The sequence below is a fragment of the Canis aureus genome, chromosome 25, assembly GCF_053574225.1.
Source record: "Canis aureus isolate CA01 chromosome 25, VMU_Caureus_v.1.0, whole genome shotgun sequence".
Classification (NCBI taxonomy): Eukaryota; Metazoa; Chordata; class Mammalia; order Carnivora; family Canidae; genus Canis; species Canis aureus.
Window position 1 is genome coordinate 2,385,031 of NC_135635.1, and position 16,622 is coordinate 2,401,652.

The 16,622-nt window shown below is 52.6% G+C and overlaps 1 protein-coding gene across 1 annotated transcript; it reads left to right on the forward strand.

Moving 5' to 3' along the window:
* The first annotated feature begins 343 nt into the window (after window positions 1-343).
* LOC144297718 (keratin, type II cytoskeletal 3-like) lies at window positions 344-8,359 on the forward strand. Its single transcript, XM_077871902.1, has 10 exons — window positions 344-423; window positions 601-871; window positions 2,604-2,824; window positions 3,899-3,959; window positions 4,593-4,688; window positions 4,919-5,083; window positions 6,121-6,246; window positions 6,875-7,095; window positions 7,758-7,792; window positions 8,118-8,359. The coding sequence occupies exons 1-10, from the start codon at window positions 344-346 to the stop codon at window positions 8,357-8,359; spliced, it is 1,518 nt and encodes a 505-aa protein (XP_077728028.1).
* Window positions 8,360-16,622: the final 8,263 nt, after the last annotated feature.

A 16,622-nucleotide genomic window follows, 5' to 3' on the forward strand; every position in this document is an offset into this window, starting at 1 on the left:
TTAGTTGCTTGGCACCATAAGCCGGCCAAGCTCCCTGGCCCTATATAAGGGCCATCCCTAGCCCAGAACTTCAAAAGGTATCTGAGTTTCCTCTAGCCTTTCCATCCATCCATCCATCCATCCATCCATCCATCCATCCTTCCTTTGGAATACTTTGCTGTCTACCATGAGTCGCCAGGCCAGCCACAGCCAACAATCTTGCAGATCTTCCAGCGGGGGCGGCCGCCAGGGCTTCAGTGGCCGCTCAGCTGTGGTGTCGGGACAGAGCCGGGTCGGCTCCACAAGGTCCTCCTCGATGTCCCGCTCAGGCAGGGGCAGTGGTGGGTCTGGTGCCTGTGCCATGATGGGAGGAGGTTTCGGTAGCAGGAGTCTCTACAACCTTGGAGGCAACAAGAAGATCTCCATCAGTGTGGCTGGAGGCAGCTCCCAGGCCAGAGAGTTTGGGGGCACAAGCAGGGGAGGTTTAGGAGGCAGTGGTTTTGGAGGTGGTGGAAGAGGGATGGGTGGGGGCTTTGGTGGAAGGGCTGGGGGCTTTGGAGGAGGAGCTGGGGGTTTTGGTGGAGGAGCTAGAGACTTTGGAGGAGGAGCTGGGGGTTTTGTTGGAGGAGCTGGTGGCTTTGGAGGGGGAGCTGGAGGTTTTGGTGGAGGAACTGGTGGCTTTGGTGGCCCTGGTGGCTTTGGTGGGCCTGGTGGTTTTGGTGGGCCTGGTGGTCCTGGTGGCTTCCCCGGGGGAATCCAGGAGGTGACTGTCAACCAGAGCCTCCTGCAGCCCCTCAATGTGGAGATCGACCCCCAGATCGGGCAAGTGAAGACCCAGGAACGGGAGCAGATCAAGACTCTCAACAACAAGTTTGCCTCCTTCATTGACAAGGTGAGCGCATCTTGGGACCGCTGGACATTAGCGAACCTGGCCTAACTGGGATGATCTCCTCATTGTGAATCTGAGGAAGAACTTGTGGGTTCATCCTCTGTGCACGTCAGCAGGTGGTGTAACAGCAGATGACGGAAATATCTCAGTCCCCTATTGGATGGAGTTACTGCCCCCTCCACATGCCCCATCACTGTGGTTCGTCAGAGGCACTGCTGGGACTGGTCGTTGCCACCATGGATGTCCCCTCACTGTTGCCCTCTGACACCCGAGCCCAGAAGTCGCTCTCTATGCCAGGGGAACCGTGAGCTCCGTCCCTTTGAAGGAGAGGCTGACTCTGCCGAGGCTGGTTTTGTCTGAGAGAGGAGTTCACCTGCCATCAGCCTAAGGCGAGGGATGCACGGAGGTTTTGGGAGGTGGGATGGGTGAGGGGAGGGGTACCTCCTCCTTGGTGGTTCTCATAGGAAGACTTCATTGTGAGGAGCTGTGGGTGTTGAGGCCATTTGACACTTGTATACAAGTGCAGGTGTGCAAGCAAGGCTGAGATGTTTTCTAGGGATTTCTGTGCTTTGGGTATTCCATGCAAGGGCCACTATGATAATGTTTGTGGTCACCAGGGGGTAATGAGGTTTGGGTGGCGGCTAACTGAGCGTTTCAACCATACTGTTGAGTAGGATGTGGGGAAATCTCTTTGTGATCCTGGGACAATATTAGGCCTTAAAGAGAGGATTTGTAGGGCTTATCTGGAGTCCCATCACCCTACCTAAGTGTCCTGGGCTAAGCTGAAGGAGGAAAAACATCTTAACACCTTTATATAGGTGAAACCCTTCAAAGTCAAGCGACCTGCCTGTTCCCAGCAGAAACCGGGGTGTCCAGAGAAAGTGTTCACAGGAACGTAGACAGGGTGTGGCAGTGCTGTTCCTCCACAGAAGGTGGGCCCAGGAGCACCTCAGCAGCAGCTCTCCTCATCCTTCAAGGATTCCTAGCTCTTGGGTCCTGAGTGTCCAGTATAAGGCCTGGCACAAGCTAGGTGCCTTGCAAGTGTTTGTTGAATGGCTGATTGATTGATATTTGTTCCACATGTTTCTGCAGTTGGCCTTGAACTTGTGTGCAGAAATGTTTTGTAGCAAATGGAAGTTTGAGACACGTCTAGCTAGCGGTGCAGCGTAAACACAGCTGAGTCCTACACTTAACCAGGCTTGACAGAGGGGGCTGGCTGACTCTGGGTGCATCTGGACCCTGTTCCTGGGTCAGGGGCTGCCTACATGCCATTTCCTCTACAATATTTGTTCTTTCCCACCTACGTGCACTGGGCCCACCTGTACCGCAAACCTCCTTGCGGGGACTATGTCCACTCTAGGATGTTGGAATCTCCTATTTGTTAAATACTGAATGATTGAGGCATGAATGATGGAGGGATGGATGGATGAATTAATGAATGATATAGCAGGAAGATCATCGAGGGTAAGTATCAGGAAACCGCAGTCCTGTTTTGTTACTGACTTGTGTGACCATGGTCATCTCTGGGTGCAGTTGGGCTCTGTCTCCCTCGCATCACGCCAACCCCGCTGTCCACATGGGGGTTACACTAAACCCTTGCAGCACTCAAAAAGCAGCCCTGCAGGAGAGACCAGGAACCACCAACCCCCCCGGACCTTCTTTAGGGAAGTCACGAACTGCCATGACTGGGGCTGGCCCCAGACAGCTCCTCGATGCTCTTCTCATTGGGCTGCAGGTGCGCTTCCTGGAGCAGCAGAACAAGGTCCTAGAGACCAAGTGGAGCCTCCTGCAGGAGCAGGGCTCCAGTTCTAATACCAACAACCGCAACTTGGAGCCTTTTTTTGAGAACTACATCAGCAGCCTCAAGACTTTCCTGGATGGGCTCCATCTGGAGAAGGACAAGCTGCAGGGAGAGCTGAGGGGCATGGAGGAGACGGTGGAAGACTTCAAGAAGAGGTGCGTGCTGCAGGGCTGGGGCGGGGAGGGCAGGAAGGGCTAGAGAGTGGGAGGGGCAGGTGGCAGAGGGCCTGGGCTCTGGCTTAGCTCTGTTCCAGCTGGCTGAAGCTAATAGGGATTTATCCCACCCTAGTCTCTAAAAGAGAGGCTCACGGCTTGCTCGAGGCAGAGGTCCTTTTGAGGATTTCACGGAGGGGTACATACGTATGATATAACCTACACACGCTGAGGCTCAGTCACGAACTCACGGACTCAGGAAACATCCTCTGTCCTTCCTGGCCTAGATTGCCTTCAAGTTCCCCTCCAAATAGGAATTTTATTTCCCCTGTCGAGAAGCCGCTCAGCGAGTAACAGCTTGCTGTGCCTCGGTCAAGCCCCATTCTGCTGCTTATGAGCCCTGTGATCTTGGGCAAGCACCTCGGCTTCTCTGTGCCTCCGTCTCCTCACTGTAAAATGGAGATGATAGTGGTGGTGTTGACCCTATTGGGTATAATGAGGATTGAATGAGTTAATACAAGTATAATTCCTAAGGCAGGACCTGGCACATTCTCCTCCTCCTCCTCCTCCTCCTCCTCCTCCTCCTCCCCCTCCTTCTTCTTTTTCTTCTTCTTCTTCTTCTTCTTCTTCTTCTTCTTCTTCTTCTTCTTCTTCTTCTTCTTCTTCTTCTTCTTCTTCTTCTTCTTCTTCGATTTTATTTAGGCAGTGGGGAGAGGGAGAATCAGGCTCCCGAGCCCGACTTAGGGCTTGATCCCAAGACCCCAGGATCATGATGTGAGCTGAAGGTAGACGTTGAACTGACTGAGCCACCCAGGCGTCCCTAGGACCTGGCACCTTCTTAGCGATCCATTACTCCAGTGCCCAGTAATTACCATGGCCCTCGCTAAGTGGTACCTGGTGCCTAGTGGATGCTCAGTAAAGTCCGTTGCATGAGCTCTCTCACCTGAATCCAGAAGGCTGTGCATTGCCATGACACATGTTTTAAGCTAAACTGAGTCCATGTTACTTATGAGAAGTGCTCGGGGGCCGTGGGGACATCCCAGAGAAGGTGGATCAGCGAGGGACTCTTTCCCCCAGATATGAAGAGGAAATCAATAAGCGTACAGCTGCAGAGAACGACTTCGTACTCTTGAAGAAGGTGAGGCTCCCCCCCGCCCCCACCTCCCACCCAAAGCCCCACTAAGAGGAGTAGTTTGAAGGTTGAAGGGAAGTGCAAGTTCAGTCCTGCTAAGCTGAGGGTCTCCTGTAGGCCTAGCGGTTGAGTGCGGAGGCCAGAGAGGGAGCTCGCCGGGCAGGGCCTGAAGATTCCCGAGGCAGGCTATAGAGGGCCTGCCAGACCTCGGCCGTGCCCCTTCCTGGTGGGCTCGTGGGGTTGATGAAGCTGATTAGGCCTTGGGTTTTGATTAGAAAATGGACAAAGAGAAGAAATAGGGTTTTGTTTCTTCAGGAGTACGGTTCCAGGAGCTACTTAAAGAGAAGCTTTGAGTGTTGCAAATTTAGATTCTCCCTCAGACCCTCCTCACAAACCTTCCTCATGTGGGCCCCGGGTGGCAGTCCCAGCCCCGCTCACCCTGCCCCTCTCAGCCTTAGCCTCTTGTGCTCATCTCTGGCCTTGCTCCTTGCCAGGCCAGCCTGCCAGACAGTGGTTTAGTCCTGTTAGGACATGTCTGCCTCATTTCCCTTGAGTGGGAACTCCTGGGGGGGCAGGTTCCCGACCCAGGGCTGAGCCAGCCCACGGGTTGGAGGGGATGGTGACGAAACGATCCCCCAGGATGTCGATGCTACCTACATGACCAAAGTGGAACTGGAGGCCAAGGTGGAGAGTGTGACAGATGAGATCAACTTTTTGAAGGCCCTCTACGATGCCGTAAGTCTGACCCTCACCTCAAGCCTCTGACCCACCTGCTTTCCACCCCCTGGGGAAGAAGGCACTCACCAGAGCTTCATCAGTAGGCACTTGAGTTACATCTGTGCTTCTGACAAGAGTGACCCCTTCCCACCGGGCCCTCAGTCAAACCCTACGCCTCCTGAGCTGGTGGCTCCCCATCTCCTGGTGTGCATCTGCTCAGGAACGGGCATGTCCGCCTGGCACTGCAGGAGCTGTCCCAGATGCAGTCAGACACCAGTGACACGTCCGTGGTCCTGTCCATGGACAACAACCGCTGCCTGGACCTGGACAGCATCATCGCCGAGGTCCGTGCCCAGTATGAGGCGATCGCCCAGAGGAGCAAGGCTGAGGCTGAGGCGCTGTACCAGACCAAGGTGGGTGACACCATCATGAGACTCTGGGGACTCTTGCTCCCCCATCAAGCTATCTGGGTGGCCCTTGCCTCCGAGTCATTCTCTTCTATATCTCCAGAATGGTGGTTCCTTCCCTTCCACACTGGTATGGTCTCACCCACATGCATCTCCCTTCCTAACCAGTGAGCTCTGACTTTGCTCTAATTTGGTGTTTCTTAACAGGAGGGGAAGGCAGGATTTTCTCCCAGGAGACATATGGCAAAGTCCGCAGACAGTTTTGGTTGTCACACCTGGGGTGTGACACTGCAGTCTAGCAGGTAGAGGTCGGAGATGCCACTAAACGTCCTATAATGCACGACCCCATTGCCCAGCAAAAATCATCCTGCCCAAAATGTCAGTAGCACCAAGGTTGAGAAATCCCTCTCTGCCTGCATTCCCTTTATTGCTTTCAATTTCCACTTCCATTTCTCCTCCACCAATCTGCACCTTGTTATGAGCTCTGATTCGATCACACCAAGGGATTGAAGCCAGTGTCTGGAAAAAAGTGGGGGGAAGGAGGAGGAGATTGAGCAAATGAACCCCAGACACCAAGAATTCTGTCCCTTTCTTCCCATCCTAAATCTGAATGGGGCACACACTGGCCCATATATTGCTGACTCTTCTGGCTTTTCTGCCTGCTGGTTAAGAAGATGGTTCTAGCATCTGACATGTTTGCATTCAAGTTCCAGCACTTTCACTCCATAGCTGGAGGAGGTTAGTCATGGGATGTAAGTAGTCTGTGTCTCAGTTTTCCCATCCTTCAAATGGAGATAATCATACCTTTCTCATCAGGCGGTTGTGAAGTATAATGAGGTAAAGCACAGGGCCCTGGTGTAAAGTGTCTGTTGCACAAACACAACTATGGTGCTAGAAGACAGGTCCCCTGATGCAGGGGAGGAAGCACCTGGTGACCTTGGCCAAGTGTTTTGGTGTTTCTATCTGTGACCTGAAGCGTTGGGTTGGGGGATCCGTAAGGCCCCCGCTGGCTTTCTGAAGGGTGACTCTTTTCCTGGACACAGTTGGGGGAGCTGCAGACCACGGCCGGCAGACACGGGGATGACCTGAAGAGTACCAAGAGTGAAATCTCGGAGCTCAACAGGATGATCCAGAAGCTGCGGGCCGAGATCGAGAGCATCAAGAAGCAGGTGGGAAAAGGAGGAAGAGCATGTGTCTGAGACCGTGGGCTTACGCCTGCACCGTAAAACTCAGCGCCCAGCACTTACTGGAGTGAAATCATGTCCTAGACGCAGGCACGCTAGGATTGAGCAGGTGCAGTTCTGGGCTGGGTGCTGAGCAAAGGTCCTGGCCCCCCGGGAGTCTGGTGGCTGACGCGGGTCAGGAATACTGAATACTGCGGCGAGATTAGGGAGGTCGGGGAAAGCAGCTGATTGTGTGAAGACTGAATTGGGAGAGTAGCCTAGGAAGCCCGCATGTCGATGGGCTAGGGCAGAGGAAAAGTTTCTCTGATGATTCAGGAAGACTTCCTGGAGGAGGGAGGTCTTCAGAAGATGCTCAGTCTCTGACCATGAAAGGTGGGAAAGGTGAAGGAAGAGTCTGACCCCTCATGAGCCTGGGCTAGATCCTTGAGGCCAGGTGTCGCTAATCCCATTCCTTCAGGTACTGGGACCTAGATGGAGGCGCAGGCTTTAGCCTCTGTGGGCCGCGGCTTCCTCATTTGCCCCATATCAGGTGACCCACGTGTAGGCACCAAGCACACAGGGCAGGCCCTCAGTATACGAATCTAAATTGGACTCCTGCCCCCCCCCCCCCCAGAATGCCAACCTGCAGACGGCCATCGCTGATGCAGAGCAGCGTGGGGAGCTGACCCTCAAAGATGCCAATGCCAAGCTTCAGGACCTTAAGGCCGCCCTGCAGCAGGCCAAGGAGGACCTGGCCCGGCTGCTGCGCGAGTACCAGGAGCTCATGAACGTCAAGCTGGCCCTGGACATCGAAATCGCCACCTACCGGACCCTCCTGGAGGGCGAGGAGTGCAGGTTAGTGGGTGTCCCTGCGGTTCCCAAGAGCCCAGAGGCCTGGTGGCTTTCCTGCCTGAGCCTGCCGCCAAGGGGTGCGTGCGTGTGCTCAGCGCTGGAGGAGGCCGTGGGCCCTTGGCAGGCCCAGCCCCTTTCTCTTCAGGCCGCAAGCTGCCAGGCCTGCCGGAGAGCTGCGCTCCTGTGCAGTAGCCTCACACCAGAGCCTATCTTGGACGGGCTTCCCCACCTTTCTCGTCTCGTGTTTCAGCTGCAAAACACATGTCTGCAAAGAGCAGTCCTGGCAGGAATCTTATTTCTAGGGCATTTCTTTCTCATTGCCCTAAGTGCAGGTTTCTGCAGAGTAGGCTCCTGCAGCCTGGCCCCTGGTACCCCCTGGGTACGGGCCCCTGGCCCACGAGAATTCAAATAGTATTTACTGAATCAAGATGATCCCGAGGAATGGTAGGAGGCTGGGTACCGGGGTGTGCTCCTTGGCGGTTCCTCTGTAGAATGCTAGTGGAAAGGCACTAATTGACCCAGAAAAAAGGCTGCACGCCATGATTTTTCGAGCACCTATCCACCTTACTTATTGTCACCGTCAGTGGCTGCTGACCTGGCAAAGTGCCCCTGGGGAAGGGGGGAGCTGCACGGGTCACTGACGCTGGGGTCTGGTCCTCCCGCAGGATGTCTGGAGAGTGCCCCAGCTCCGTGAGCATCGGTGAGAACCGGGGCCTTTCTCTGGGACAGGGTTGGAGACTGTTTCTCAAATCACTGGCCAGCGCTGGTGTGAGATCATCCTAGCGGGGCTGGGATGGACTCGTGGGTGGCAGCTGGGTGACCCAGTGGCCCTGAGTCCCAGAGTGGCCAACCTCCTTCCCCTGAAGGCCGCAGGCCCTAGCCACCCTGGGCTACCCTGGGCCACCCTGGGCCGCCCTGGGCGGAGTCTCTGGGCGGGACTCCGGGGGGAGACCGGAGGGCAGGGGGGTAGCCCCGGGGACTGGAGGCCGCCCCGCAGGCTCCCTGACCCCACATGCCCTTTGCAGAGATGGTGCACAACAGCAGCAGTGGCGGCAGCAGCAGCGGCGGAGCCCTGGGGGGCGGCGCCCTGGGAGGGGGCGCCCTGGGGAGAGGCGCTGGGGCCCGCGGGGGCCTGGGGGCCTCGGTGGTACGCGGGAGCTTCTCAGGTTCTGGGGGCTCATGTGCTGTCAGTGGTGGCGGCAGCAACAGCTCAGGCCGCATCTCTCAAAGCTCTTCCCAGAGCCAGCGGTCCCACCACAAATTCTGAACGGGGAGCCTCAGGTGTCCCCAGGACCCCTTCACCTGCCTGCACACCCCCGCTCCACACGCTACTCCACACCCCGTGGGGCCCTTTCCCAGCGCATCTTCTGATCTGTGCCCTGGAGCCCCCCCTTTCCAGACGACTGGTGCCACAGCCCAAAATTTGTTGGGAAGGAGAATTGGGTTGAACAGCCATCTGTCCCCACAAGGCGATAGGGCAGGGCTCAGGAGCTAGGCTGCTCCATCACCTCGCCCCACAGGTGCCCTGGCTCCAGCCCCACACCCCACCACCTTATGGGAAAGCCCCAGCCAGCCCCTGCATGCACCCCTCTCCCCATCTTTTAGTCGGGGACCCCTCGGCCCTCACTTCCTGCTGGTGCTCGGGTTTCCCATGAGTGGTACTTGTCCCTTTTTGATTCCAAGAGAAGAACTCTCTGTGCTCTATCTTCAATAAACTGCATTGTGTTTCAGACACGGTGGTAGATTTTTCATTCTGGATTCATTCCATGGTCACTGGTTCTAATGTCCACGCCGGTGGGTCATGGCTGTGTCTTTCCCACAGAGAGTTCTGGGGCTGAGCCTGGAGGGAGACTTCTAGCGAGGAAGTTCCAGGGCTCCCAGGCAAGAGAGGCAGGGCTTCCAGGTGGAATGGATGATACAGATCGACTTCCTTTAAGATTTGGATTCATAAAACTTTCATTATATTTGAAAAAAAGTTGTAGGCTAGACTTCCTTGCTTTTCAGTCATTCCAAGTGTGTCTGAAATTGTCCATTAGTTGCAGCTCATTGTAATCCACCGAGTTGCTGGGAGACAAATATTTTCAAAAAGCAATTATAAAAATTCAAATACTCTATAGCAAAAAAAAATATATATGCCGAGGGTTATATTTCATCGTGTTTGATATGATGCAGGGTGAAGCCTTCTGATATGAAGAGTTATGAGAGCTGACAAAGAACTCAGAATGGCCTCATGACAGGTCACTCCCCACCCCTGCCCCAGACACAGCACCTCCCTCAAGGCAGATCCAGGGGTACTTGGATAGAACACAGGTTTAGTGCAGGGCCAGGGCGGCCTCTCTCAAACCAGGGACATATAGGTGGGAGAAGCACAGTAAAAGGTGAACAAGCATATATGCGTAGGTGCATGCGTGCCTTCTTCATAAATCATGGTCCTCATTAGCCTAAAGGACTGACAAAGGATGTCAGATAAACAGAAGACACACCTTAGAGTCATCACAGAAACTCTTAGCTACGTAAACACACACCTGCGACGGAGCCAAATGCTCACCAGGCTAGATAAACACAACACACAGCTGCAGCTTGGACAGAGAATGTTCTAGCTCTAGAGCGAAAGTTTACCTGGAAGAGCCAGAGCAGACAGAGAGGGAACTGTAGGGCCCGTCCCATTGCAGCCCGTCCTCATGGGCCTGCAGCCTCAGCTCTCAAAAGCAAACCCATTGTTGCCCCCCGCCACCCCCCGCAACGGGCCGGTGAACGCGGCCTGGAGAGACGTGCCTTCAGCCTTGTGGCTTGTTGCAAACTTGCAAAAATTGCCATATTCCTTTAAATAGGACGATTAAAGAAGAAAACTTTCTGCGTCTTTCGAATGACTTACAAAATATCACAGGACCATGTTTTCTTGCTCACGGTGCCATTCCGATTGGTCAAGGGAAGCTGCGTGGAAAACACAGTTTTTGTGTTCATAGAAATTTGCATATATTGTGCAGCAATGGAATCTTGGTTAGGACCGATGGTCTCTTAGGATTTGCCTGGCGCTCTGCTAGCAACTTTTTTAAAAAAAAAGATTTTATTTATTTATTCATGAGAGACACAGAGAGAGAGAGAGAGAGAGAGAGGCAGAGACACAGGAGGGGGGAGAAGCAGGCTCCATGCAGGGAGCCCGACGTGGGACTCGATCTCGGGTCTCCAGGATCATGCCCTGGGCTGAAGGCAGGTGCTCAACCGCCGAGCCACCCAGGAATCCCTGCTAGCAGTTTTTTTTTTTTTTTTTTACGAATGAACTCATTTAATCTCCACAGAGGCGGGCAGTGTTATTATCTCCACTTTACAAATAAGGAAACTGAGGCACAGAGCGATTAGGTGGGGGAGCCGGGATTCGAGCTCAGCAGCCTGGCTCCAACGCATCCTGAAACTCCCTCTGCCAAGCGGAAAGCGATACAGCACAGCGGGGACTTCTCAGGCTTGGAGGCAGCCGCCCTGGTGCCTGGTGTGATCTGGGCTTCCCGCTGGCGAGTCAGGTCACTGCGGGCAAGCCGCCTGGCACCTCCCCCCGCGCTGAGTCTCATCAATAAAATGAGTCTGTTCGGGTTGAATGACGTCACCTGTTTAACTCCTGGCACGCTGTGAGAGCTCAGTAAAGGGTCATTACTATTTACGGACAATATTTCAGGATCGCACCTGTTCGTTGAAGGAGGAATGGTGATAAATGGTTAATTCCTAACGTTTGTGTCTCTCCCACCACCGGCAAGGTGAGACGTGATCTGGGAGTTTCCCACAGGTCTCATGTCCCCCCCCCCATCCCCCATGGGTTTGTGATTCTGGTTCCCACCGCGCCACTACCTAGCCCTATGACCTTGAGTCTCTCCCATTTTCCCTTTAACCCAGCATGTAGAAGGATCCTCTGCCAGACAACCCCAGGCCCCTACTGGGGACTCCGAGTTTCTCTTGGGAGTCAACCCCAGTCTCACCCACAGCCTTATTTTCCTTTGGGCCTACACCCGTGCAGCTGCTCCCTCTGCCCCCGAGACAAGAGAGTTGCCAGCTTCAGGAATGGCTGTGCAAATAGTCATGACTTCCAACGTGCTGGATGGAAGAGCAAGAGCTTCATGTGCCTGGAACAATATTATCTCTGGGCCTTGGCCATGAGAACGTGCAGGGCTGCTCTGAGACCTCGCGAGGGCTTGTGGGCCCGGAGCACCTGTTAGGTTTTACGAGGGAAAGAGACACTGCTTGATCCTGAGTTTCCAGGGGGGCCCTGGGATTCTAGTCAAAGGGATAGCGGAGGTGGGGGTCCTGGCTGACCTGGGGCCTGAGGAGAAGCTCGAAGGCTTAGATGTTGCCCCAGATGCCAACCGTAACCCAGAAATCGGGAGTCCCCAGGGACTCGGGGATCACGCAGATGCTCAACCGCTGAGCCCCCCAGGCGTCCCTCTAGCAGTTTTTTTTTTTTTACAAATGAACTCATTTAATCTCTACAGAGGTGGGCAGTGCTATTATCTCTTCTTTACAAATAAGGAAACTGAGGCACAGAGAGATTAAGTGGGGGAGCCGGGATTCGGAGCGGGCCCTGTATGCCCAGCCCCAACCTCTCACCCCTGCAAGCAGGGCCTGCTAGATTTTGGAGGTGAGGTGGGGCTCCCCTATGTCCCTGTCCCCAGGCTGCAGGAGCACGGAGGCTGTGGGAATTCTTCAAAGGCTCATGTTCTTCTTGGATTGGGAGGGAGGGTTCCCAAACTCTGGTTCTCTGCACCCCCAATTTCCCCTGTAACCTTGACTAAGTCCTTGCTGTCTTTGCAGCCATTTCCTTCTTGTAAAATGAAGGCTCTGGCTGGCGGCCTCTGTCGCCCATCCGGGTCTGACATTCCCATGTAGGGGGAAGAGTGATCTGAGGACGCGGAGGCCAAGGCCAGGAGCTTCCATCCAGTCCCAGGACACTGCGCGCCTGCCTTTGCTCCCTGTCCCGTCATTGCCTTCCTGTGCTGTCCAGGGGGTTCCAAATCCCATTTTAGGGAGATTAAGGGCCTGGGTACCTGCACTCCTTCCTGGCAGGGCTGGTGCCTCCCTTTCTCGGTCCCCACACCCCTGCTGTACTTCTGTGCTGTTGCTGATACCCGCCTCCAGGCCTGGGAGCTGCAGGCTGAGACGGGGAGCAGATCTGCAGGGGCTGCTCCTGCCAGTCACACCAGCAGATCCTCCTGGACCCTGCCTCCCGCTGCTGCCCGAGACTGTGATCGGGTGGCTGATAAGTGCCCTGGGCCTCACCCTCTTGGCAGCCCTGGGTTTCAGTACCTGGGAGTCAAACAGGGCAAGGTGAAGCCCTCAACTGCCTTGCCCCTCCTTTAAGGAGAGCGCTGGGGGCAGGTGGGCAGAGCGTGGAGGGGACGACAGGGCACCTCTTCCACCAGAGACCCCACCTCTTCTGCAATACACGGGGGTTCTGGAGTGGGGGTGCTTGCCGTCCAAATCTCCATGCCAGCACTTTCATCTGCGTGTTCTTGAGCAAGTTACTCGATCTCTCCAAGTCTCCTTTACCCCACCTGTAAAATGTGGGTTATTATAAGAAGGACTTCCTCATAAGGCTGACTTTTGGGTTGAGACTCTGCACGTTTTAGACCTAGCAGCGCGGCCCGCTGAAAGCGCCCCATTAGCAGTTAACCATTAGGATGATGGTCAGTATTATTCTTTGGTTCTGAATAGACTCTCAAGAGGCCATTTCATTGGTTCTACTGCTTCCTCCAAGCCAGTGATCCCCAAACTGCTCATTAAAACCCTCTGGGACCTTGAAAAAATTCCAGAGCCCAGACTACACTCCAGACTGGTGAAATCCCGGTCTAGGGTGAGGGGACCTGGGGGAGGCACAGGCAACAGTGGTGGTTGAAGCTCTGCAGGGGAACCCCAACGTGTAGCAAGTTCAGCCACCACTGCTCTTTGTCATCCAACCAACTGGTTGAGGGGTGTCCTTTAGGGATAGCAATTTGTTGTAATTTAATAATTCCCCATATTCAGCACAAGGGTAAATATAAACCCTGGTGAGCTTCCTATTTATTTATTTATTTATTTATTTTTTTTAAATTTTTATTTATTTATGATAGCCACAGAGAGAGAGAGAGAGGCAGAGACACAGGCAGAGGGAGAAGCAGGCTCCATGCACCGGGAGCCCGACGTGGGATTCGATCCCGGGTCTCCAGGATCGCGCCCTGGGCCAAAGGCAGGCGCCAAACCGCTGCGCCACCCAGGGATCCCGAGCTTCCTATTTATTTAGTTGGTGGGAGAGAAGCATGTGAAAGGGTTAATTATGTGCAATCTTCACGACAGGGGTTGAAAGTGAGCGGTGCAAGAGAGCACTGTTGCGGGTGAGAGAGGGGAGGGCTCACAGGCTCTGGGGTGTTCAGGGAGGGCTGCATGACGAACCCTCCCTGCATGACTCTTTGGAATTTCCAACATGCTCTTCTATGTTTGATCTTAGCTGCTTATTATAATCACCCTGTGAATCTGGCATTCTTCTTCTTCTTCTTCTTCTTCTTCTTCTTCTTCTTCTTCTTATTATTATTATTTACAGACAAGTTCAGGGAGTTAAGAATTTGTCCAAGTCATGGGGCCGGGAAGGGTGGAGCCAGGATTCAAAGCTGAACCCAAGGATCTTTTCCCCACACCCCTGCTCCTTCCTGCCTGGGACCTACCATCCCTTCTTCATATCCCCTCTGTTCTCTCTACATCTTCTATCTGCCTCTACCTGACCCAGAATCCTTGCCTTCGGGTACCCCTCTTACATGGACCCATCCCCAATCCCTAGTTCCACTCTCCTTTCCTTCCTCTGACTCCCCTGGTCTTCTCCTTGTGTCTCCCATGGCCAGGGGCTGAGCCTTGGCTTCCCTCTCCTACCGAGAGCCCCCATGGGGGCGGGGTGGGGGTTAGGTCAGGACTAGGGCTGTGTAGACCTAATTCTGAGATGCCAGAACTAGGGTGGCAACTGTCCTTACTTACCTGGGACTAACCTGGTTCATGCACTAAAAGTCCAGGCAAAGTGGAACCCGTGGTCATTTTACCAGGATCCGAGAGTAACTACGTCTATGCTTGTTTAGTGTATTACAGTGTTCTGTGCTTTTTCACATGCCTTATAGCATCGAGAAGTTTCCTTGAGAAAGAATCGCTCTGATTCCTTTAAGGACCTGAGGCTCTGGAGTTAGAGAGTTGCCTAAGGTCACAGGCTAGTAGAAGCAGGGCTGGAAGCTGAAACCAGTTTCTGTGACTGAATTCCAGGCTCACTCTCTGTCTCATAAGGTCTCCTGGAGACGGTCACTGAAACAGTTGCCGAGCAGGTAAGGTGTGGAGGCCCGAAGCTGCCCACAGAGCCCCTCCCAGCCTACGGGGCCTTCTCCTCACTGAGGCTCCCCGACACCTCTCTTGTTCTTTCCCACCACCTGCCTTGCCCACCTCTGCGGTTGTTGGTAGCTGTGGTTTCAGCTCCAACTTTTGCAAAAATATTTACTTATTGCATAAATACAAAGGACAAGGACATTTAAAATACTAGGGAAAAACCCCCTCCTGTAATCCTTAATAAGTTGATGCAGTTTTTTGCTACTTTTTTAAGCCTCCCTTCTGTGCATTTTTAATTTTCGTGAGTTCATAGGCCAGACACCCGTGTATTTAGCTTTCTTCATTTAATGTTGTATCGTAAGTGCCTTCACCAATGCTTTATCTTCTCCTTGAAGATAATTTTAAATAACTGAATCTGGGCAGGCAAGCATTTACCATTTTTCTTTTTTTTTTTAATAAATTAATATTTTATTGGTGTTCAATTTGTCAACATATAGAATAACACCCAGTGCTCATCCCCTCAAGTGCCCCCCTCAGTGCCCGTCACCCAGTCACCCCCACCCCCCGCCCACCTCCCCTTCCATCACCCCTAGTTCGTTTCCCAGAGTTAGGAGTCTTTCATGTTCTGTCTCCCTTTCTGATAGTTCCACTTATTTTTTCTCTTTTCCCCTTTATTCCCTTTCACTATTTTTTATATTCCCCAAATGAATGAAACCATATAATGTTTGTCCTTCTCCGATTGACTTACTTCACTCAGCATAATACCCTCCAGTACCATCCATGTTGAAGCAAATGGTGCATTTACCATTTTTCTAAGTCTGGACATTTAAGGCTATTTCCCCCACATTTTAAAATAATAATAATGATAATTATTATTATATAATATTAATTATTATTATTATTAAGTTTTGGGTGAAAGCCACAATCTGTTTGAGTCCAGAGGGAAACACATTTTTGTTGGCTGATGCTGATGTGCATCGAATGAGCTTCATTCCATGCTTGCTGGCGGTGCTTTCCAGAATGTGGGTCCATACACCTGTGCTGGTCCATGGGCACTTTGTTACAGGTTTGAGAAGAGATAAATACAGAATTTGAGAATAACCATTTGGAAACGTAATTAATTTTTTTCCCTTTTAACAAGAGAACAATTTTATATCTATTGAATCAAAAAATAAAAATTGAGGCTTGTGTATTGTATATCTTTAAAAAAATCTCCTTTTAAGGAAAAATTTAAAAACTTTTATTTTACAGGCATCCCGGGTGGCTCAGCGGTTTAGCGCCGCCTTCAGCCCAGGGCCCTGATCCTGGAGACCCAGGATCGAGCCCCACGTCAGGCTCCCTGCATGGAGCCTGCTTCTCCCTCTGCCTGTGTCTCTGCCCCTCTCTCTCTCTCTCTCTGTTTCTCTCATGAATAAATAAGCAAAATCTTAAAAAAAATTTTTATTTTACAAAAACATTGGTCTAAAATACATTGGAAATTAAAAAAAAAAGATTTTACGATAGTTTGCCTTTTGGTCTAGAAGACCATGTTCAGTCCCGGTGGAAGCCCAATGCATCTGAAACCACAGCTCTTCAGTGACACAGGTCCTCATCTGCTTTGTAGAGGAGGAGCCTGAGGCACATAGAACAGCACAAGATGCACCCAGCAAAATGTGAACAGTTTTGGGCTGAGTCCCCCAGCTTTCACTTGCACTCAATGACCACAATATCATATTTTCATGTGATTAAAAGTTGGGGTGTGCATAGTGGTGATAAATAGTAACAGGGCGAAGAAGCAGGGGGAGGGGAGCCCAGAACAAAACTTTCATCCGACCAGGGTAATTCTATGGCAGTAGATGTCTCCACCTGTGTCCCAGCTGTGAGCACAAGGCAGCTAGACAACTCCTAGCGTCGCCCCAGATCTCCTGGTCACACCCCTAGACAAACATCTCAATGGTGGAGTTTCTTAGGAAGGTATCAGCTATATCAGCTAATGATTTGGGGGAAACTGTATAGGAGTTTCCAGCAGCTCGGTCCTGAGAGATCACTGCACTCTGATCTCTAAGCGGCAAGAGATGAATGATAAATGATCAAGTTGGGGAAGTTTATCTACAGTACAATTTCTGCAACTCATAGGTGTGAGGCTTTAAACAGATGCTGCTGGCAGGCCAACTAAACATAAATATTCCCCTCCCAGGATTCGGAAAGTGCCCAGCCCAGCCAGCACATGTATA

Excerpts from the sequence above, each read along its gene's own strand:
- LOC144297718 (XM_077871902.1), top strand. The coding sequence starts at position 344 with ATGGGAGGAGGTTTCGGTAGCAGGAGTCTCTACAACCTTGGAGGCAAC. Across the intron at positions 3,960-4,592 it reads ACTTCGTACTCTTGAAGAAG|GATGTCGATGCTACCTACAT; the intron begins GTGAGGCTCCCC and ends ACGATCCCCCAG. Across the intron at positions 7,793-8,117 it reads CCCCAGCTCCGTGAGCATCG|AGATGGTGCACAACAGCAGC; the intron begins GTGAGAACCGGG and ends TGCCCTTTGCAG.